Source organism: Myxine glutinosa, chromosome 1 (assembly GCF_964187855.1).
Source record: "Myxine glutinosa chromosome 1, kmMyxGlut1.1, whole genome shotgun sequence".
In the NCBI taxonomy this organism is placed as follows: Eukaryota; Metazoa; Chordata; class Myxini; order Myxiniformes; family Myxinidae; genus Myxine; species Myxine glutinosa.
In genome coordinates, this window is record NC_136261.1 from 124,993,146 (window position 1) to 125,017,366 (window position 24,221).

Sequence of the window (24,221 nt, forward strand, 5' to 3'; positions counted from 1 at the left end):
ACGACACCAGGGTTCAGTTCTCAAGACCTCCGGAGGAGGTTATATTGTTACGGAAGGTCAGATTACAACTACAGAGGGACAGCATAGTAAGGTGGGCACTTAAACACAATCTTATATTATTCCCAACAGACGACAGATAAACGGGACAAAGCTGACTCACACGGGGATTGATGGCAAGGAGAGGCAGAATCGATGGTCTCCAGGTGCACCTGGGCTCGAGGCAGAATCGACTCGGTCCGGTCCAGAGATGCGGGAAGGTCACAGCGCTCGGAGATGGTGACTTGTCTGCTCAAGCTGGGGGCGCATCTGACGTCACGTCCGCTACGTGGCCGCGTATATCCGGCGGGGAGTGACACGCCCTCGGCTCGTTAGCTCCGCCTCGTGGAATCGGCACGTTGCTTCTCATTGGGTGCGTGCGGGGGGTTTACCAGGCTCCGCCCTTGACGAGGAGCTGACAGCCAGCCCCTTTGTGGTAACCCCGTGGAGCGCATGGTCTGGAGCGCATTGTCAATGGCGGCTAACCGAGCCGGTGTCAGGACGCACACTCCCCCCCGCGCAGCGCCGTGCCCCTCTGTTGTTGTTGTTGTTGTTGTTTGGGGAAGAAGATGGGAGGAGGTATGGGAAAGGTCCTAAACTCACTACTGGTGCCATATAATCACATTCTGGTGCAACGAAGAGTCAGAATTAATGGAAAGGAGTCCTTAACTGACATAGACTAAGAATAACTAGCAAGATGTCCGAAAGTTGTCTACGTGAGATGCGGTGGACCTGGGCACGACATTTAATGGGGGAAAAAGGGGAAGGTCGGCTCTACTGATTGTTGTTTACAGACAATGGGACTAGGGAATGGGGGATTGGGGATAGTTGGGGAGTATTGGGGAAATAGGGGAATATTTACAAGCGGATATGGAGGCCAAATTCCATATTCGCAACAATATCTACATATCTGGGCAGTGTCTGTGTTGTCACTTAACTACTCCCTGAAACTTTTGTTTCCGTGGTTGTGAAGTGTTTTTAATAACGTGGTGGTGGTTTTGAATCACGTGGTGGTGAGGTCTTTTGAATTATGTGGTGGTGAGGTGTTTTTAAAGCACATGGTGGTGAGGTGTTTTGAATTACTTGGTGATGAGGTGTTTTGAATTACTTGGTGGTGAGGTTTTTCAAATTATGTGGTGATAAGGTGTTTTGAATTACGTGGTGGTGAGGTGTTTTAAATTATGTGGTGGTGAAGTGTTTTGAATTACGTGGTGGTGAGGTGTTTTGATTTACATGGTGGTGAGGTGTTTTGAATTACGTGGTGGTGAGATGTTTTGAATTGCATGGTGGTGAGGTGTTTTGAATTACATGGTGGTGAGGTGTTTTGAATTACGTGGTGGTGAGATGTTTTAAATTGCATGAGGGTGAGATGTTTTGAATTACGTGGTGGTGAGGTGTTTTGAATTAAGTGGTGGTGAGGTGTAATCATCCCAAACCTCCTGTCTGCACTTACCCCTCCCCTAGGTATGTGCTGAGGGCTTCTTCTTTGAATTTTATATATTTTTTCAACCTAAATCTTCAACCTAAATTGCCTATAAAAATGTAATATCACAAACACAACAAATACATTTTTGCAAAATAGGTTGTTTGTATTATGATTGGTGCAAATCATGACAACACAGCAACTCAGGTACAGTCATTATCCTCAGCTAAAATAAGCCCGTTCCTCAGTAACGATGCTTGGTGAGGTGAGCGCAGCGAGCCTCACCATGTTAGTATATATATATGTGTGCAAGTGAGGCACAAGTGTGCCTCACTGACCAGGTGCTCAGTCCAGGTCCTCAGCATCAACCCGTTTCGGCCCTTCAACCTTGATACATTCAGCTAAGGTGGGCCAGCAGAGGCACATTTGCCTCCACATGCAGCAGCCACACCTGGATGCATACATACCCCCACCCCAAGCCAGTGAGAACAAAGTATACAACAACAAAACCGCCTCCACTCCCAGAATCCAAAGCCCCTCATCCACTCACTCACACACCCAAAAAAAAAAAAACAACAACCGACCATCTACCCTTACAACATGCACCACTCAAACAAAAACACATTCATGCAAAACCACACCCACTCCTGCAACACACACACACACACACACACACACACACACACACACACACACACACACACACACACACTCACACTCACACTCACACTCACACACACACACACTCACCATTCACACATCTCCATTTCTCATCTGCGCTCAATCACAACTCCTTTAGGCTGAAATGAACCACCACCCTCAACCTCAACCTACACCGTTCGACGTGCCTCCATAAACTTCCTCCATTACCTCAGTGAGCCTTTCAAGGCAACGTGGGCAACTTTCTCACACATCCTCTTTCTTTCTGTCCCACACACGCCAAGCCGAGCAAGAAATGCAGAAAGTAATTGCCAATATACCCTCCACACCCCACCTCAAATGGCTGACAAGAAACTCGCCAACCCTTCTCCCGACACTCTGCCTCCAGCTCACTGTACTTTCCTCTCTTCCTCTCGTGCACCTCCTCCATGTTCTTTTCCCAAGGTACAGACAATTCCCTTAAGATGACCTGTCTTGTTGCTCCTGACCAGATGACAGTCAGGCCGCAACTTTGTGAAACAGATATCCGCTGGGAATACCAATTGTGGCTTTAGGCCTGCCACCACCTGCCAATCACAAGCATCTGACAGCCCTCTTGCTTTCCATCTCCTCCTCTTTCCACCTCTTACCACTTGGCCCTCTTTGACAAACAACACCACTCCTCCATCGATCTCCTTCTTCACTCTTCTCTCTCTCGATCTCAGCAACTATTGTTGCACCATCTGCACTACCACCGCCAGCACCTGATCATGCCGCCACTTGTATTGTCCTGCCGCCAATGCTACTGAGCATGCACTCAGTGCATGCTGCACCGTTCCCAAACCTCCACACAAAGAAGATATCTCCTGCTGCAACAACCCCCACAATCTCAAGTTTACTGGTGATGGAAGCACATCATACGTTGCCCGCAACAGGAAACTCAACAATATTGGCTCCATCCTCCAAATCTCTTGCCACTTCAATGTCCTCACCCGCACACCTTCCCAACACGTCCAAGCACCTTGCTGTGCCTGTCCGACTGCTTTCACATATCTCCCCTCCTCCTCCTTTCTTCTCACCTCCCTCTCAACCATCTTCCTCCTCTCTTTCACACATGCCTTTCCCCATCGCTCATGCTTCATCCACCCCAAGCCATGCTTCCCGTGCTGTACCAACCCCACGACCTCTTCCTGTTGCAACCGCTCCTCCATCTCATCCACCTCTGCTCTTGCATTCCACTTCCGACTTCCCTTCTTCTCTGGGAGAGCATTCTTTACCACTGAATCACTCGAATCCTGCAACATCATGAACTCCTGCACCCTCACCACCTTAAACTCCTCGGTTATTGATGTCAAGGGAAACCGGAGTTTTCCACCCTGACCATTAAAGGCAATGTTCGTCAAACAGCATGGCACTCCCAACTACCTCCTCACAAACCCGCTCACCACAACCTCCATCCTCTCTACATGCCCAATCGCAATATCATACATCATCAATGGCCACAATACTCGTGGTATAAATCCAAACTTCAAACACCATTCCTTCAACTTACCTGGCAAACCACATCCTTCAAACCTCTCAAAAGCTTGTTCCTCGCCTCTTCCACCCTTCCCACATCATTCAACCCCACTATATACTGTCTTCCCAAACTCTTCATTGGGGCCTCTGTCTATGATGGAACCACCTCTCCTGCAGCTCAAACCTGTGCATGTTATCCACCACTCTTATTCTCACCACCACACTCCTCGACGTTTTTGCTTTAAAGCCCATTCTTGCCCACCGCATCAACCTTTCCATTCGTTCCAGTACATCTACTGCTGCATCAGCCGACTGTTGGACAACTGTCAGGTCATCCATGCATGCAAAGGTCGCTGGCAAACTCTGACCAGGGGCTAGCTCCACTTCTTTCCCATGTCCACTCACCGCACGTATCAACAACTCCATAACCAGCATAAACAAAATAGGGGAGATGGTACATCCCATCGGGATCCCCACTTCCAACTTTTCCACTGTGTTACATAGGACTGTGTCGCAAACCGCATCCAAAACTGATCATGATATGCCATCAAAAAATCCATCTTATGTGCCCCCTTTTCAAAGGCACTGCGATGCTGTACCTCCTCCTCACCCACCGTACGCACACAACCCATCCGGCTCTGATGGATATGCAACCCTCTCATTGACTCAAAACTCACGTCCACAGCCACAATTCTCTCAAACCTGCCATGCCTCCTCACGCACACCATAGACCAACGTCTCCCACACGATCACTCCCACACACTTTCCGGGCTTGATGGATCCTCAACCCTCTGATGGATCTGAACTCACGCCCACACTGACACCTTACCAGACTTGCATCCACAATCCGTTCTCATTTGTCAAAATCAGTATAGGGGTCTTTATCCGTTTTATCTGTCCATTTGGGCCCATCTTCCGCCCCACCTCTCGGAGAGCCCTTGGGGTGTTCTCTATTTTTTACCAACACTGTATATTATGGGTGCATCACAATCCAAACCATGCAGCTTGGCAAAATGGTTTACAAGGCCACCTGCCCCCGATGCTGTCTCTCCAGCATCACCAGCCTATTCCTGGTCGCTACCCAGTCTTTCCTCGGAGTCACTGGTAGCACCAGCACAAACATAATTTCAAAACACACCTGGGCACAAGTGTGCCTCACTGACTGGGTCCTCAGTCGAGGTCTTCAGCATCATTCCGTTTCGGCCCTTCAACCTCGATTCGGTCAGCTAAGGTGGGCCAGCAGGGGCACATACACCTCCACATGCAGCAGCCACACCTGGAAGCATACATACCCCCACCACCAGCCAGCTCACTGACGACAACAACACAGACTACAACAACAAAACCCCCTCCAATCCCAGAATCCACAGCCCCTCATACACTCACACACAAAAAAAAACCAAAAAAAAAAAACGACCATCTACCCTTACAACATGCACCACTTAAACAAAAACACATTCATGCAAAACCACACCCACTCCTGTAACACACACACACACACACACACACACACACACACACACACACACACACACACACACACACACACACACACACACACACACACACACGTAGAGCAGCAACGAAGGCTGGAAAGGGTGGAAATGCGAATGGTTCAGTGGATGTGTGGAGTATCGTTGAGAGAGAAGAAGACAAATGATGAATTGCGAAAGATGATGGGAATAGAGCCTGTGATGGATGTTGTGAAGAGAAACAGGTTGAGATGGTTTGGTCATGTGTTGAGGAAGGATGAAAGTGACTGGTTGAGAAGAGTGATGGAAAAGAATGTAGAAGGAAGTAGAGGACGGGGAAGACTGAGAAAGACTTGGCTAAAGATGGTGGAAGAAGAAATGCGGGCAAAGGGGTTAACAAGGGGAGATGCAGAAAATAGGGCAAGATGGAGAAGATTGTCATGGGGACCGCAAGGCTAACCCCCACTCTAGCAGGGAAAATGGCCTTAAAATGCATGTTGTTGTTGTTGTTGTTGTTGTTGTAGTGCATTCAGAAAGTATTCAGACCCCTTCACTTTTTTCACATTTTGTTATGTTGCAGCCTTATGCTGAAATCGTTTAAATTCATTTTTTCCCTCATCAATCTACACTCAATACCCCATAATGACAAAGAGAAAACAGGATTTTAGAAAGTTTTGCAAATTTATTAAAAAGAAAAAACTGAAATATCACATTGACATCAGTATTCATACCCTTTGCTATGACACTTGAAATTTAGCTCAGGTGCCTCCCATTTCTCTTGATCATCTTTGAGATGTTTCAACACCTTGATTGGAGTCCACCTGTGGTAAATTCAATTGATTGGACATGATTTGGAAAAGCACACACCTGTCTATATAAGGTCTCACAGCTGACAATGCATATCAGAGCAAAAACCAAGCCATGAGGTCGAAGGAACTGCCTGCAGAGCTCAGAGACAGGATTGTGTCGAGGAACAGATCTGGGGAAGCCTACAAAAAAAAATTCTGCTGCATTGAAGGTTCCCAAGAGCACAGTGGCCTCCATAATTCTTAAATGGAAGAAGTTTGGAACAACCAGGACTCTTCCTCGAGCTGGCCGCCCGGCCAAACAGCAATCGGGGGAGAAGGGCCTTGGTAAGAGAGGTGACCAAGAACCCAATGGTCACTCTGGCTGAGCTCCAGAGATCCTGTGTGGAGATGGGAGAAACTTCCAGAAGGACAACCATCACTGCACACTCCACCGATCTGGGCTTTATGGCAGAGTGGCCAGACGGAAGCCTCTCCTCAGTGAAAGACACATGAAAGCCTGCTTGGAGCTTGCAAAAAAGCACCTAAAGGACTCTCAGACTGTGAGAAACAAGATTCTGTGGTCTGATGAAACGAAGATTGAACTGTTTGGCTTCCGTCTGGCCACTCTGCCATAAAGCCCAGATCGGTGGAGTGTTGCAGTGATGGTTGTCCTTCTGGGAGTTTCTCCCATCTCCAGCCACACGCCGAAGAGTTTGCTGGTCAAATAATCCCATATACCTTCAAGACACGCGACCGAAGAAACCGGGGATCGAACCCTCGCTTCCCACACTTTCTTGCGTGCCGAGCGGATTTGCACGGTGTGGAAAGCGGCGTTATCTGACGTGATTTACTGACCTGATTCAAGCCAAGTTCGGTCTCGGGTGATCCTAGGCCAATGGCGAAAAGACGTACCCGAACAGGTTTGAAAGTAACAACAAAATGTACAGCCTTTTATTTACAAGGCAATAGAAAGAGACGAAGATGAAGCCTTATTAATTCCTTACCTATAATAAACCCCACAGGCGCCTTCACACACTCACACACAGGGAATGACACACCGGTTATTCTCGTACCGATGGTGGTTTGCAGGGACTGACTCGAGGGTGGCCGCTTGGTGTGTGCAGTTCGATCCTCGATCCGGACGTGCAGCCTGGATGAGGTAAGGTCCGAAGGACGAACCGCCACCTCGAAGTCAGTACGAACGACGAACTTCAACGCAGGTCGGACGAGCTTCAACGCAGGTTGGGGTAGATTCAGCGCAGGTTGGATGACCAGCTTCAAGATGAGTTGCGGGAGGGGCCAACGCTTGCATGTCAGCCGGATCAGAGCGAGGGATCGGCGAAGAGCGATGGGCGTCGGCGAAGAGCGATGGTTCTTGCAACACTTGCAGGTTGGATCAGATGGACAAAGGGCGTCCGCGAAGTCAAAGCTGATAAGGGGCGTCGCGAAGCCAAAAGCAAGAGCGTCAGCTAAGCAAAAAGCAAGAGCGTCGGCGAAGCAAAAAGCAAGAGCGTCGGCGAAGCAAAAAGGGGCAAGAGGGTGAAAATGCGATGGGCGGGGTTTTTTATCAGACCCGAAAAGCTTCCAGAATGTTCCACAGCTGAGGTTGGTCACATGCTGGCATTCAATCCCTCCTCCCCTTAGGAAGGTTACAGTCCTCCTTCCCTCTTTCATTCAGGGAGGTTTCACAACCCGTTGGTCGCTTGCTGGTGACGTGTCCCCGACCCCTCATTGGTCACGTGGACTTTGCTTTTGGCCACGCCCTCCTTTACATCAAAATGTGTTCCCTCCACCACACGGAGGTTTGAAATCCTGCCTAAATCATCGCATATTGGTCTCGATTATTACAAAATGGAAAGGGGCTAATCTTTACATTCAATAAGAAATAACTAACTACTAGAGGCTACATGTTGTCGTGCAATTAACTATATGGGGTTTGCCTTTATGGCAAAACTGCAACAATATATATATATATATATCTATATATATATCTGTGCAGTGTCTGTGTTGTCTTGTCTTGTCTTGTCACTGAACTACTTTCTCAAACTTTTGTGAAATCGTACCAAACTTCTGGTATGTACATATCTCTCCCGTCGGTATGTCCTAAGGGTATTTTCTTTGAAAAAACTTGCAATTTTTTTTTTTTTTTTTTTGGAATTGTTTCAGGCAAAAAAAAAAATTTCAACTTCAATTGTTTATAAAATGTGATATCACGTATATTACAAATACATTTGTGCAAAATAATTGTTTGAATTATGATTGGTTTAAACCATGACAAAACGGCAACTCGGGTGCAGTCATTTATCTATATATCGACACATCTGGGCAGTGTCTGTGTTCTCACTTAACGACTCCCTCAAACTTTTGTTTCCGTGGTTGTGAAGTGTTTTTAATAACGTTGTGGTGGTTTTGAATCACGTGGTGGTGAGGTATTTTGAATTATGTGGTGGTGAGGTGTTTTTAAATGACGTGGTGGTGAGGTGTTTTTAAATCACATGGTGGTGAGGTGTTTATAAATCACATGGTGGTGAGGTGTTTTGATTTACGTGGTGGTGGGGTATTTATTTATAATTACGTGGTGGTGAGGTGTTTTTAATTATGTGGTGGTGAGGTGTTTTGAATTAGTTGGTGATGAGGTGTTTTGAATTACGTGGTGGTGAGGTGTTTTGAATTACGTGGTGGTGAGGTGTTTTTAATTTAGTGGCTGTGAGGTGTTTTTTTTACGTATTTTATGGCTGTGAGGTGTTTTTAATTTTGTGGTGGGTCGGTGTTTTTATTACGTGCTTTATGGCTGTGAGGTGTTTTTATTACGTGTTTCATGGCTGTGAGGTGTTTTTATTACGTGTTTTATGGCTGTGAGGTGTTTTTAATTTCGTGGTGGTGAGGTGTTTTTATTACGTGTTTCATGGCTGTGAGGTGTTTTTAATTTTGTGGTGGTGAGGTGTTTTTATTACGTGTTTTATGGCTGTGAGGTGTTTTTAATTTTGTGGTGGTGAGGTGTTTTTATTACGTGTTTTATGGCTGTGAGGTGTTTTTATTACGTGTTTCATGGCTGTGAGGTGTTTTTAATTTCGTGGTGGTGAGGTGTTTTTATGACGTGTTTTATGGCTGTGAGGTGTTTGTATTACGTGTTTTATGGCTGTGAGGTGTTTTTATTACGTGTTTGATGGCTGTGAGGTGTTTTCCATTTCGTGGTGGTGAGGTGTTTTTAATTTTGTCGTGGTGAGGTGTATGTCCCAAACTTCCAGTCTGCACCTACCCCTCCCCTATGTGTGTGCTGAGGGGTTCTTTCTTGAAAAAAAAACATTCAACCTAAATCTTCAACATAAATTGCCTATAAAAATGTAATATCACAAACACAACAAATACATTTGTGCAAAGTAATTGTTTGTATTATGATTTGTGTAAATCATGACAACACAGCAACTCAGGTACAGTCATTAGCTTCAGCTAAAATAAACCCGTTCTTCAGTATCGGCGCGCGAGCCGAGCCAAGCTAATATATATATATATATATATATATATATATATATATATATATATATATATATATATATATATACATACACACACACACACACACACACACACACACACACACACACACACACACACACACACACACACAGTCACGTGAAAAAGTAAGTACACCCCATGTAAAGTTTTGACTTTTTCAACATACAGCTATTTGATCTTCATTTCAACAATATTGACAGATAAAAGTGATATAACATAACAAATATCATGAAACATTTACATTTTGTAGTCCATTGTATAATTTAAATAAACATAAATGCATATTTCGCATGTGGAAAAAGTAAGTACACCCCATGAAATATTTTTAAATCTTTTTAACATATGTGGACATATCAATATTTGAACTTTATTTAAACAGTATCTATAGATAAAGGTGATCTAATTGAACAAAAAACAATGACAAAATTGACTTTGCAATAATTTATTCAACAAAAAATTGTTGCACAGCATGCACAATTGCACGCACAGCTCGTTTCAAATCCCCCCCACAACATCTCGATGGGATTTGCAGTAGATCCGGGCTTTGACTTGGCCATTCGAGAACCCTCCATTTCTTTCTTTTCAGCCATTCCTTGGTGGATTTACTGGTATGTTTAAGGTCATTGTCATGTTGCAAGGTCCACCTTTGGTTGAGCTTCAACTTTCCGACAGGTGGCCTCACATTATCCTCAAGCACCCTCTGGTACAATGAAGAATTCACAGTGGATTCTATGATGGTGAGCTGCCCAGGCCCTGATGCAGCAAAGCTGCCCCAAACCATTATATTTCCACCACCATGCTTTACAGTTGGTATCAGGTTCTTGTGGTCAAATGCTGTCTTTGGTTTTCGCCAAACTTGTCTTCTGGTACTGTGGCCAAATAGCTCTACCTTTGTCTCATCTGTCCAGAGCACATTGTTCCAGAAGTGCTAGTCTTTGCCTCGGTGTTCATTGGCAAACTTTAGTCTTGCCCTGATGTTCTTTCTGGACAGCAAAGGTTTCCTCCTGGCACACCTCCCATGTAGATCAAATTTGTACAGCCTCTTTCTAATGGTAGACTCGTGCACTTTGACACCAACATTGGCAAGAGCTACCTGTAGGTCCCGTGATGACATTCTGGGGTTCTTAGAGACTTCTTTCAGCATATTGCGGTCTGCTCTCTGGCTGAAATTGCTGGGGCGCGTGGCCTGAACAAGTTGGCAGTTGTTTGGAATCTTCTCCACTTGTAGATGATCTTCCGGACAGTCGAATGATTGATTTCAAATTGTTTGGATATCTTTTTAAATCCCTTCCCAGTCTCGTAGGCGTCTATAACCTTCTTTCTGAAGGCCTCAGAGAGCTCTTTTGATCTAGGCATGGTGATGCCACACACTTCAACAACAAAGAGCAAACCAAACTAAATGTCTGAGGTTCAAATATGACAGGTTCCTCCAAGATCCTCTCCAACGATGTTCTAATCATTTGCACCTGAGCTGGTGCACCTGATTCTAATTTTAGGTATTTGAAGTAGTGATAAATGCAGGGGAGTACTTACTTTTTCCACATGCAAAATTTGCATTCATGTTTATTTAAATTATACAGTGGACTACAAAATGTAAATGTTTCATGATATTTGTTATATTATATCACCTTTATCTATCAATATTGTTGAAATGAAGATCAAATAGCTGTATGTTGAAAAAATGAAAACTTTACTTGGGGTGTACTTACTTTTTCACGTGACTGTATGTGTGTGTGTATATATATATATATATATATATATATATATATATATATATATATATATATATATATATATATATATATATATATATATATATATATATATATATATATATACATATATATATATACATACATATATGAAAACCACATTTCCAAGCTGGCCTCCAAAGCCAGTCGCCGACTGGGCATCCTCCGTCGTGTGAAGTCCTTCCTAGGCACACCTGAGCTCCTCACCAAATACAAGGCTTTCATCCGCAGCTCAATGGAATACTGCTCTCCCCTCTGGGCTGGTGCTCCTGCCTCACACCTAGCTCGTCTTCACGCTGTTGAAACCAAAGCATTCAGAATCATTGGAATCTCCTGCGATGAAGCTAACTCCAAGGGCCTCTCACTCACTCACCGCAGGCAGGTTGGTGGTCTTTCCGTCTTCTACCGACTCCTCTCTGGCCTTGCCCCCCCCCCCAGCTCTCTCTGGGCTCTGTCCTGCAAATATTCCGACAGGTCGCACAAGATCTGCCTGCAACCCTCTTATGGTTAAACTGCCAAAATCAAGACTCTCTGCTCACCTTCACTCCTTCATTCCTCTTTTCTCCCACCTCTGGAACAAACTCCCTCACTCTCTTCAATCTCAGTCCACCCTCCAGGTCTTTAAAACAGCTGTTCACCACCATCTCTTATCTTCCCCCATCCAAAACCTTGATCTTTTCTACCCCCGCTAATTTCACCCCAATTCCACTTTTTTGAAATACCAACTTCTGTCCTGGAAGTCCTTGGTGTCATCGTGTTTTATACTTCTCCCACCCCCCCCCCCCTTCCCACGCCTCCTCCCCCCAAGCCCTCTCCCTCCCACACATCTCCCTCCCACACATCTCCCTGCTCTCAAATGTGTGCTCTCAAGTGTTTGTGTGCTTCCGCTTCTCTCCCCATCTTGTCCTCCGCTACCTCTTTTTATATATTTTGTTTGTCTGGTTGATTTGTTTGTGAAGTAAATGTCAGCTCTTTCACGAGCCTCGATTCAGTCTACAAAAAAAAATATATATATATATATACATATATGTGGTTGAGCGTTTTGTCAGTGTAGTCGAATTGGTTTCTGTAATCAATGACCTATTTGCTTGCACTCATGTTGAGGTATGAGTGCAAAAGCAAAAGCAGGTCCAAAATTACTTTCATATGTTATGTTGTTAATTTTTCTGCTGGAAGCAAATTTCCAATCGGAATAACTGAATGTCAAGAAAATGTGAACCAACTTCATGCAATCTGCATCCAACATAGCTTGTAAATTAAGATATGGATCTTGCAGTTTAGAATTCTAATTTTTCAAAAGGAAACCTCATTACATTGGTTGCTAAGCTTGTGATTGTGTTGTTACTCCATTGATAGCAATTTCCTTTCCAATGGTCGATGGGGGTCATGAATTGCAAGTTAATTGTTATTCATTTGTCCTCGGTTCAATCAATCATTGTGTGGCTTATGTTCAGTGGTAAATACAATTCATTCTTTCCATCACATTGTCCTCTTGGATGTCAGTCTTTCGCAATGCAATTCTGCAGCACAATTTCTGTTGGTTTTGACTTGATATCCAGCCTGTAAATGCATTGGTTATCAACACTCTGAAAGTGCATTTAATAGTTGTAACCAAGTTATGTCCAGTTGTTCCCATCATTTAAATTATTTAGCACTTGTAGGAGCTGGTAGTTAGATTAGTACACGATCATACAAAAAATAATTTGATTGTGCTGGTGGTTATGCGTTGATGAATGTGAGTGCCCGAGGTTACATTTTGTTGCTCATGCACAAAAGGCTAACCCCCGCTCTAGCAGGGAAAATGGCCTTAAAATGCCTGTTGTGTGTTGTTGCTCATGCACAAAAGGCTAACCCCCGCTCTAGCAGGGAAAATGGCCTTAAAATGCCTGTTGTGTGTTGCTCATGCACAAAAGGTACTTTGCAATTTCCTTTGGTGTGCTCATGTAGGCAGAGGCCATTGAGATGCAGGAGAAGCTGGTACAGCGGGAGATGGAGATTGAGCGTTTGAAGGATGAGCTTGTCAACAACATGAGTGATCAGGCTGAGACTGTGGAAAGAGGTGGGATTGCAAAGTCATCTTCGAGGCTCTCATGTATCGGTTGCTATTTGCACTTTGAATGTTGAAATTGCATGAGCTCTTGATACCTATTATGGCCAATGCTGGGTTTCTGCCGATATTGCTGTGCTTTTGGAGTGCACCTTGTGATCTTTCCATTTGCTGTGCATTGGTGCCATCTCACGGCACTGGATATAACTGCACGGGTTAGTAAGTGGTGAGCAGGATCTTCTTCCTGTGTCGCAAAATCTGAACAATCTCTCTGATTCCCATGCATTTGTAGCTGCGGTAAATCTGCAGTTTTATTTGTTGTTTGGTTTCTTTTCTTTCTTTTATTTGCTTGTCATTGTCATTTTGGGTTCACACAACAATGCTGCATTTTGTTGGATTTCTGACATGCAGAAGAGGTTATGAAAAGGAAGCTGAGAGAGAAATGTAAGAAAACTTGCTATGTTATTATTTGGAAACTCCTCGTTTAACCTCACCACTTGTTGTTGAGAAGCTTCTATGCATGCCCTTCTGTGCACTTGGAATGTTTTTGTGGTCACAGTGTGAAAGGTAGTTTGTAAATAAATGGTAACTAACTTTCTTAGCATGTGCCAATGGTCTGCTGCACTGTATGCTAATAGCGTGTTGCCTCGGCTGTGTATTTGGCTTTTCTCTTGCATCCACTGTGTAGTGCGACGCCGGTGTGACAGGAAGGAAGTGTTTGGAGTGGATGTGGATCGACCGATGAAAAAGCATTGCTATCACTTGCATAAAAGCAAAATAATCATGTTTAGGAAACAACATGTCTGACTTGGCAATATTTTGTAGCATGCTTTTCTCGGTCAACCTGATGCAATTTTGATACTAGCCAATGCACCAGAGGTTTATTTATTTTGAAGCTAGCTAATGTGTCCATGATTTGTCACTAATAACCCTGCAGATCAAGAAATCCTGCAGTTGAAAGAAGCAATGGAGTCTCTCATGGCAGAAAATGAAGACAAGGTATAACTGTGAATTTTTTTGAACTCTTCTTCATAAAGAGTGCCTATTTGGCCTTTGATAGTTGAATGTTTTATTAGCTCACCTGAAACGGAGTTCCGGGGAGCTTATGAGATGACGCGTCGTCCGTCCGTCCATCTATTCGTCAGTCCATCAATCCATAAACACTTGCAACTTCTTCTCCTAAACTGCTGATGGGATTGTGTCCAAACCTGGCTAAAATTATATTTGGTATGTTGTAACTCAAGTTTGTTCATGGAATTTAAAATAATCACGCTCAAAGTGATTCCAGGTTTAGCCCCCAAAATAAGTATTTCCTTTCTTCTCTGAAACTACACACACTAATTCGATGAAACTTGACCACAACCTTCATCACCCGTGATGTACCAAAGTTTGTTCACGGCATTAATAAAATTAGGGTGTAAGGCGGACTACGGGTGGGTTGCCCCCCAAAAAGATGTATTTGCTTTCTTCTCAGACATTACAAACACAATTTCGAAGAAACTTGACCACAACATTCATCACACGTGATGTACCAAAGTTTGTTCATGGCATTAGAAAATCGAGATCTACGGGGGGTGGGAGGGAATGCCCCACAAAATAGGGCATTCCCTCCCACAACAAAAATAGGTGTTTTTTTGTTTGTTTGCTCAACGTCTTATGATTACTTTAGTATGATTTAACATTCTGCCCTGTCTCCTAGCAACCATTGAAATTAGTTTAAAATACCATGTTACTGTTTACAATACCTTTATTTGGTGCAGAACAGGTATACTGCTTTATTCTACCAGGTGAGCGCCCATGGTTATTGCTCCTATTTTACTTCTTATAATTTATATTAAGCCTGTTCATATCTGTATTTTACTAAACATGTACACAGTCTGTTCATTGACCGTGTAAACGTTAAAATCTACCAAGTCGATAAACCTTAACTACAACGTGAATTTGTCTGCATCACTCCCTCCCGTACTTGCGCTATTTTCTAGTCTAAGCATTTGACAACTTTAGCCCAACTCTATCTATGTCTCGCCACCAATTAGTGGTGCTTTGCTATTTTGATAGCCCCCATTCTTTTTTTTCCTAAGGTATTTATTTTGCAGCTTTAACTGACTAATTAATCTGTTATGTGAAAGAGTAAAGAATAACTTTCTGAGAAAGAGTAGAGACGTATACATAAACTAGAACAATACGACTGTATATGCCTCCACATAGTCCCACAACGGGTAGATGCCATCACTCTGCATATGTATGGGTAGGGGATCACGTTTGTGATCTTCGTTTCGTTCGTTTCGGGATCTTCGTTTTTCTATCCAAGATGGCTGCCAAACCACGTGACCTATGACATCATCATTTTAAAACTATATGCAACAGTGCTGTTAGATAATATTTGTAAAATTTTGCATCGATAGAGTGAGCGGTTTCAGAGATATAATTATTTAATATTTTCCTTCAATCCAATATGGCTGCCAAACCACGTGACCTATGATGTCACAAATTTAATATTTCAATACAAATTGGTCATAGATCATGTACATGCAATTTCTGATTTTTAGGATAAAGAATTTTATTAAAACATTTTTGGCTGGTATACCACTTCACCTATGATGTCATCATTGTCATGCTTTTGATCCCCATTGGGAGTACTTAACAATGTGCCAAGTGTCAAATTTTTCCATTCAGCGGTTTCCGAGAAATAATTTTTTCATGATTTGTTTTTAATCCAAGATGGCTGCCATACCACGTGAGCTATGACGTCACAATTATCATAAAAGCATTCTGCATGGGTGTCACTCCTACCCTGAAAGTTTCGTCTCAATCGGACATATGGTTGCTGAGAAAAACGAGGTTTAGCCGGGATGGACGGACGGACGTACGGACGGATGGACGGACGGGCGGGCGGACAGACAGCCCGAAAACATAATGCCTCTGGCGAATTTGTCGACGGAGGCATAAAAATTAAAAACAAGAAAACTGGTCCATGCATGTCGAGAAATGGTTGGGGATATGTTTAAGTAACAAAATGGCCACCAGTCTGCCATGTTGGAACTGATCTCAAAATAGGATGACGTGCATATGTAACATGCCTCTTCTGTGTGCCAAGCTTGAATAAGATCTGTCAATGCATGTCCGAGAAATGTTTGAGGTCGTGGTCATTATTGGGGGGTATTTTTTACAACTAAAATGGCCGCCAGTCAGCCATTTTTGATCGCATCGTGAAACAAAATGATGTACATACGTATAACATCATGTATTGTGTTTGTGCCAAGTATGAAAAAAAGGGGTCCATACATCTCCGAGATATGGTTGCATGGACGCACACACCGACAGATGGATGGATGGATGGACGAATGAGACCCAATCCATAACCCCCCGTTTTGGACGAAGTGCAACGGGGACTAATGATGTCGTTTTTTTTTTAAGCGGCATAGCAGATGTGTGCTTATTATTGCTATTATTATTATTATTATTGTTATTGTTATTATTATTACTAGGGCATGCCCGTACTATATCTATATCTAAAATTATATCCCCCCCCCTCTATTTACATGAAATGGTTTGGTCCAAAGCGAACGGCTTGCGAGTACGGTGACAATCCCCCCCCTCTATTTACATGAAATGGTTTGGTCCATTCGCAAAGCCAAAGCGAACGGCAGTTACGAATCGCAGTTACGATGAATCGCAAAGTAGTTTTAATTAGTTTTAAAACATAGTTTAACGGCAACATAGTTTGCCGACGGGAAATAAATGAATACGCTCTCAAATGTGCCATCCGAGGCAGAGTCTGTTCGCCACGTTCGGCACACGTGATAGCTCGCTGCTCTCTGATTGGTTGAATCGTTTTTTGGACATAGCTCGGTAACTACTTCTGCGATTAATTTAAAACCTTGAAAAGGCACATCCTCGGGTCCCCAGCAATATACCTGGCAAGTTTCAAGTATATCGGACCAGTAGTTGTCGAGAAACAGCGGTCACAGACATACAAACATACAAACATACAAACAAACATACACACAGAGATTAGTGGAATTATAGATAGATTATTATACAGTGCTCATATTGCTGGAGCAGCATGCCGGATGGCTCTTTGTTTCATATTTCCTTCAGTCTCTATTTAAAAGGCATGCATTTTTTATTCAAGTCAAAGTAACTTAAAATCAACAACTATCAATGCAGCAGCCAATACATACAGTCACGTGAAAAAGTAAGTACACCCCATGCAACGTTTTGACTTTTTCAACATATTTCAACATACAGCTATTTGATCTTCATTTAAACAATATTGATAGATAAAGGTGATATAATTTTTAAAATATCATGAAACATTTACATTTTGTAGTCCATTGTATAATTTAAATAAACATAAATGCAAATTTCGCATGTGGAAAAAGTAAGTACACCCTTGGCTCTAATAGGTGGTATTGCCCCCTTTGGCAGAAACAACCTCAAGTAGGAGTTTCTTATAACTGTCTACCAGTCTCTGACATCGACTGGGAGAAACTTTTGCCCACTCCTCCATGCAGAATTATTTCAGCTGTGCGATGTTTGAGGGGTTTCTTGCATGCACAGCTCGTTTCAAATCCCCCCACAACATCTCGATGGGATTTAGATCCGGGCTTTGACTTGGTCATTCCAGAACCCTCCATTTCTTTCTTTTCAGCCATTCCTTGGTGGATTTACTGGTATGTTTACTATTGTTTAGGGTCATTGTAATGTTGCAAGGTCCACCTTCGGTTGAGCTTCAACTTCCCGACAGATGGCCTCACATTATCCTCTGGTACAATGAAGAAATCATAGTGGATTCTATGATGGTGAGCTGCCGAGGCCCTGATGCAGCAAAGCTGCCCCAACCCATAATATTTCCACCACCATGCTTTACAGTTGGTATCAGGTTCTTGTGGTCAAATGCTGTTTTTGGTTTTCCCCAAACATGTCTTCTGGTACTGTGGCCAAATAGCTCTACCTTTGACTCATCTGTCGAGAGCATATTGTTCCAGAAGTGCTGGTCTTAGCCTAGGTGTTCATTGGAAAACTTTAGTCTTGCCCTGATGTTCTTTCTGGACAGTAAAGGTTTCCTCCTGGCACACCTCCCATGTAGATAAAATATGTGCAGCCTCTTTCTAATGGTAGACTCGTGCATTTTGACATCAACAGTGGCAAGAGCTACCTGTAGGTCCCGTGATGACATTCTGGGGTTCTTAGAGACTTATTTTAGCATCTTGCGGTCTGCTCTTGGGCTGAACTTGCTGGGGCGGCCTGGCCTGAACAAGTTGGCAGTTGTTTGGAATCTTCTCCACTTGTAGATGATCTTCCGGACAGTCGAATGATTGATTTCAAATTGTTTGGAGATCTTTTTAAATCCCTTCCCAGACTCGTAGGGATCTATAACCTTCTTTCCGAAGGCCTCAGAGAGCTCTTTTGATCTAGGCATGGTGACGCCGCACACTTCAACAACAAAGAGGAAAGCAAACTAAATGTCTGAGGTTTAAATAAGACAGGTTCCTCCAAGATCCTCTCTAACGATGTTCTAATCATTTGCTCCTGAGCTGGTGCACCTGATTCTAATTTTAGGTATTTGAAGTAGTGATAAATGCAGGGGTGTACTTCCTTTTTCCACATGCGAAATTTGCATTCATGTTTATTTAAATTATACAATGGGTTACAAAATGTAAATGTTTCATGATATTTGTTGTATTATATCACCTTTATCTCTCAATATTGTTGAAATGAAGATCAAATAGCTGTATGTTGAAATATGTTGAAAAAGTCAAAACTTTACATGTGGTGTACTTACTTTTTCACGTGACTGTATCTGTGTAGGAAAAAACATCTATAAACATGGTGGAAATAAAAAATATATATTTGCACGTCCCACCACTTCACCCTGCCAGCACCGGAGGGAACTGATCTAATAGGCTGGTGACATCAACCCTACCTTGAACGGACGGATGGATGGAGATTGAATGTCGTGGCCGGCTCCTTTTATAGTACAGATTAGCAACGGAACTTGGACTCGTTTACAGATATTTGTTAACGTTTATAAGTTTTTCTGGGTCACGGGCTTAATTTCTCTCCAGTGTATCTTAAGTAATCATTTCACATTAATTTTGATGCTATGACTTGTAAACGCTTGTAACTGCTTGTCATTCCTTCAGGATAGAAAGATAGAGGAATTGCGGCAGTCCCTGACACGCTATCGGAAGGTGCAGGAAATGGTGATTTTGGCACAGGGAAGGGGTAAGTACTCACGTGATGATCTTTTTTCAGTTCATCCTCTTTTTTTCCCATATCTATCAGAATTTTTTCTCATCTTCTTCTTTTCTGCTTCTTCTTCTTCTTCTTCTTCTTGTTCTTCTTTTCGAACAACTCCTTTTCCTCTGGTGTGAACTTTGTCTCCTCATTTCATACCTTTGCAAGAGTTGCTTCTCATGTGATGAGGTTACAAACAGGTTTATTTTAATTAGAAGTCCGACATTCTTTTTTCAGTCACTCGCGTTCACAATGAACCTCGATTCACCAACCAGGTTTGTTTCATTCAGTTAGAACTTCGGGTAAGTGACAACCAGCAGCTCCAGAATTGCTTTCCTTTAATGAAATCCAATCTGAGCATGTTTGACTTTCAGAAAACCTCATGAACCATACATTTAGTATGCGTGACATTACCCTGCTCATGAGTCATAATGACACAAGCGCAAACACTAGAATCTGCCTACTCTTACAGAGTCCATTAAAAGCTGATAGATCTTTGGAAAAAATAGCAGCATGATGTCTACAAGATATCAAGGCAGAGAGTTTTCAAGCCATTCGCAAAATAATTGTCAAAATATTATCCCCTATGTTAAACTGAAATCCCCTTTTTTATATTTCCTTCTCCAACATAAAAAAACAAAAATTCTCTTTTGAAGTTACAACATGACAGCGACGTTCCTGGCCCAAGGCCATTTTTTAACCTTCTAAGCGCATGTGCTAGAAATGTCAGGGCTGTACTGTACCAATGCTCCAGTCATTTCATAAAGTGTCTATCCAGGGTAAATCCAGATGAGCCCAGACTGCAAGACAAAGGGTTAAATTTGTCGAAACAAAATTTGACATTACAATTTACCTCTCATTGGTCATGATATAATTTCTACTTCCTGTGTCCTTTTGCTGTGACTGGGCAATAATGAAAAGCTTTTTTTTCTGCAAACATATGAGTCACTCATGAATGCATTATTAGTCTAGTAGGAAGACTAGGTCCCCCTGCACCCCCCGGAGATATACTTCTAATCAGTGTTTCTAGATTGGAAAAAATGTGTAGAAAATGACTAGCTATGGCCCCAAGCTGAAAAAATGTCCCACATACCATTTTTATGCAAATTACTGCTGCAAATTTTATGCAAAATTATGCAAATTTTATGCAAATTTTTGATGAGGAGTAGAGTTGAGGGGTCTTTGAGGGCTTCATCGAGGTGCTCTCGGTTGCAAGACTGGGTCATTCTGAGAAGCACAGCAGGGTCAGAGATCATGATGTTCTCCTCCTCAGTGAATCTCTCCATCAACAGCCTCTCCATTGCCTCACACACTGTTTTGAGGCAAAAGAGGGACTTTGCGTAGGCCTTTCCACTGAGAACACCTTTGAGAGATCCACTTGTTACTAGTTGTGCCTCAAAGAGAATCTCTGCATATCCAGAACCACGCATCTTGTGTCCAGTGAGCATCCCGATGTAGTTCATGGATGTGTGGAAGGGTCCAATCGTTACTACATGACTAGCAAATTCATTTGGCCAGCGCCAGATGATGGGAAGGGCTTTCATGCAGACACCCAGATCAAATGTATTCAGGACCCATCTCTGACCCACCTCAGCAGTTGCTGCCTCGGAACGCTTCAGTAGCTCACGAACAACTGCGTTGTCTGTGATCGGTCTGTGCCTGGTGCCTGCATGGCATGGCAATGGCCTGCAGCCTGTGCCTGGGCTAGGGGGTTTCACCTCTGCAACTGGTTCTCCCCCACCCAGCAAATCAACAGTCGACTACTGCACGCCTATCCACCAACCGATCACAGACAACGCAGTTGTTCGTGAGCTACTGAAGCGTTCCGAGGCAGCAACTGCTGAGGTGGGTCAGAGATGGGTCCTGAATACATTTGATCTGGGTGTCTGCATGAAAGCCCTTCCCATCATCTGGCGCTGGCCAAATGAATTTGCTAGTCATGTAGTAACGATTGGACCCTTCCACACATCCATGAACTACATCGGGATGCTCACTGGACACAAGATGCGTGGTTCTGGATATGCAGAGATTCTCTTTGAGGCACAACTAGTAACAAGTGGATCTCTCAAAGGTGTTCTCAGTGGAAAGGCCTACGCAAAGTCCCTCTTTTGCCTCAAAACAGTGTGTGAGGCAATGGAGAGGCTGTTGATGGAGAGATTCACTGAGGAGGAGAACATCATGATCTCTGACCCTGCTGTGCTTCTCAGAATGACCCAGTCTTGCAACCGAGAGCACCTCGATGAAGCCCTCAAAGACCCCTCAACTCTACTCCTCATCAAAAATTTGCATAAAATTTGCATAATTTTGCATAAAATTTGCAGCAGTAATTTGCATAAAAATGGTATGTGGGACATTTTTTCAGCTTGGGGCCATAGCTAGTCATTTTCTACACATTTTTTCCAATCTAGAAACACTGATTAGAAGTATATCTCCGGGCGGTGCAGGGGGACCTAGTCTTCCTACTAGACTATATATAAAAGTGAGAGATCTCAACAGAGCACCGTAAGGCACGTACCACTATACCTAATGGGCAGTGTGCAATGGTCGCATGGATCGCACAAGCTTATCGGAACACCTGTCATGGACGGAAATATTTTGGACTTGGGTCCGCATCAGAAAAATGAAGTTTTTTTTTCTTTTTCTGAAGCTTGTGCAAAAAAACCCTCTTTGCTCAAGCCCTTAATAGTGGGGCGGCTTAGCCCAAATATTCAAAAGAATTGTGCATTTTGTGATACAAGCACCAAATTTGGCACAAATGTACATTAATATGTTGCGAACATTTTCAGATATTGGGCCACTTGAAATTCCGTAATTTTTTTTTTCAATTTTTTTCAAATTTCGTAATTTCAAATTTTTCGGGTGACACCGTCACAATTTCGGTCTTCGAGGCCGGCCGATAGGCAAAGTGTGACCGGAAGGGACGAGGTTCTCCTGACCACGTGGCCCTCGATCTGGGAAGCGAGAGGCGTTCCATTAGTGGACGCGCCCCTCACGCCCGACTTTTGGGCGGCCCCGGCAGGCCGTTTGTTTTGACGTTCCGTGACAGGCCCCGCACCCCCACCTCCGGGCCGACCGGAAGCTTGTGCTGAGTACATCATACCTGAACAACTCAGTGAGGCAGAACACAGCAGTGCACACCAGGGTGACCCCTTCAGTGCATAAACCAATTAACCTGTCCACTGCAGGGCATATAGAAATGAAGTTATTTTCTGCATATAATAATAATATAAGTTCAGTTCTATATAACAATTTCTGTTATCACCACTACCACTACAACTACCACTACTATAAGCTTTGTCTGGAATTTTGTGGACTAACAGACAAACAGACATACAGACAAGCTGGGATCAAAACATTACCTCCTTCCACCATTGAGTGTAGAGGTAAACATCATGGAAATTATATCATGCCCTAGATTTAATTCATGCTTACCCGTGTATTTGCTTCACTGGTTCACAAGGTCTTTTGCATACATGTAATTCAGACTCTCGTCTTCATTGCTGACCACACAATGTTCGCAACATATTAATGTACATTTGTGCCAAATTTGGTGCTTGTATCACAAAATGCACAATTCTTTTGAATATTTGGGCTAAGCCGCCCCACTATATCGGCCGGCCTCGAAGACCGAAATTGTGACGGTGTCACCCGAAAAATTTGAAATTACGAAATTTGAAAAAATTTGAAAAAAAAAATTACGGAATTTCAAGTGGCCCAATATCTGAAAATGTTCGCAACATATTAATGTACATTTGTGCCAAATTTGGTGCTTGTATCATAAAATGCACAACAGGTTTGCTATGCTGCTACACTATAAAGGCTCAGGGAGGACACCATCACAGAGCAAGCCGTTAAAATAGCAAAAACCTATACTGGCAATGAAAGGCTCTACTGACAAAAACCTATACTGGCAAGGAAGAAACAAAGGTAGTGAGTGCGAGTGTGCAATAAAACAGACTTGGTGCAGCTGCAAGAAAAGCTAATTGCATCGCATGCATTATTGAATTTTCTCACCTGCATTTCACAGGTGCTACCACTAATTCTTCCAAGCAGCCACTTTACTGTTATTCAGAGTGATTAAAAACAAACACTTACAAGCATCCAGCAGTGCAAACATTTCAATATGGATTGCACCTTCAATGGTCCATAACATCAGAAATTGTTACATAGCCTCAAAGATGATGAATGCATCAGCAGTACAATGTTGGACACACAGGAGACGCCATTTGACCCACCGATTCATTGCCCTGTCAAAGATGAATCGTATTCCCTTTTTCGCTTTCCCTCCAACTTCAAGGCGAGCTTTAAGTATGCTGTGAAATAAAACGGTCACAAAGCAACTGGAAAATCATTGATTTCTTTTAAAGTAGCAGGTCTTTAGTTCACAGCTGAATACCTTTCTCTCCAGAAAGTTATACGCCCTTTTTATTTGCTGAAATCTAGGTTTATGTAAGAGTTGGATGGTTTACTTTAACATTAATTGCCAGTGTCATGCATGCAATTGTTATATTTTTCTAATTATTTCTTCTTTATCAGTTTGTATATCGTTATCATTGCCAAGAGGCTTTGCCTCAGGGTCCTTTCTTAACGTTGTAAAATTGGTTTTTGTTTGGTGGCCATTTATTTATTACATGTGCAGAAAATTTGACTTTTTCACATGAAGCCCTCACCTTCTCCTTTCCCTCCCTCACACCACCTCATTCTCACGACCATAAACATCCAAATTCCCTCCCATTCCCTTGCCCTGCAAGCTTCACCCAAGAACCCTTCGCTATGCAGTCTTCACCC

At 43.1% G+C, this 24,221-nt stretch overlaps 2 protein-coding genes across 27 annotated transcripts in view; both read left to right on the top strand.

Moving 5' to 3' along the window:
- The window catches only part of LOC137428074 (protein mono-ADP-ribosyltransferase PARP12), a 1,016,466-nt gene that overhangs the window by 408,454 nt on the left and 583,791 nt on the right, over positions 1–24,221 (top strand). The window lies entirely within an intron of this gene.
- PPFIBP1 (PPFIB scaffold protein 1) overlaps positions 1–24,221 on the top strand; it is a gene marked incomplete in the record, with an annotated part of 228,414 nt that overhangs the window by 114,965 nt on the left and 89,228 nt on the right. For 16 of the 26 annotated variants that reach the window (XM_078776731.1, XM_078776720.1, XM_078776734.1 and 13 more), the window contains 4 exon segments: positions 13,091–13,202; positions 13,602–13,634; positions 14,128–14,189; positions 19,340–19,421. In XM_078776731.1, the coding sequence (XP_078632857.1) occupies positions 13,091–13,202; positions 13,602–13,634; positions 14,128–14,189; positions 19,340–19,421 (289 nt within the window). 26 annotated transcript variants of the gene reach the window in all.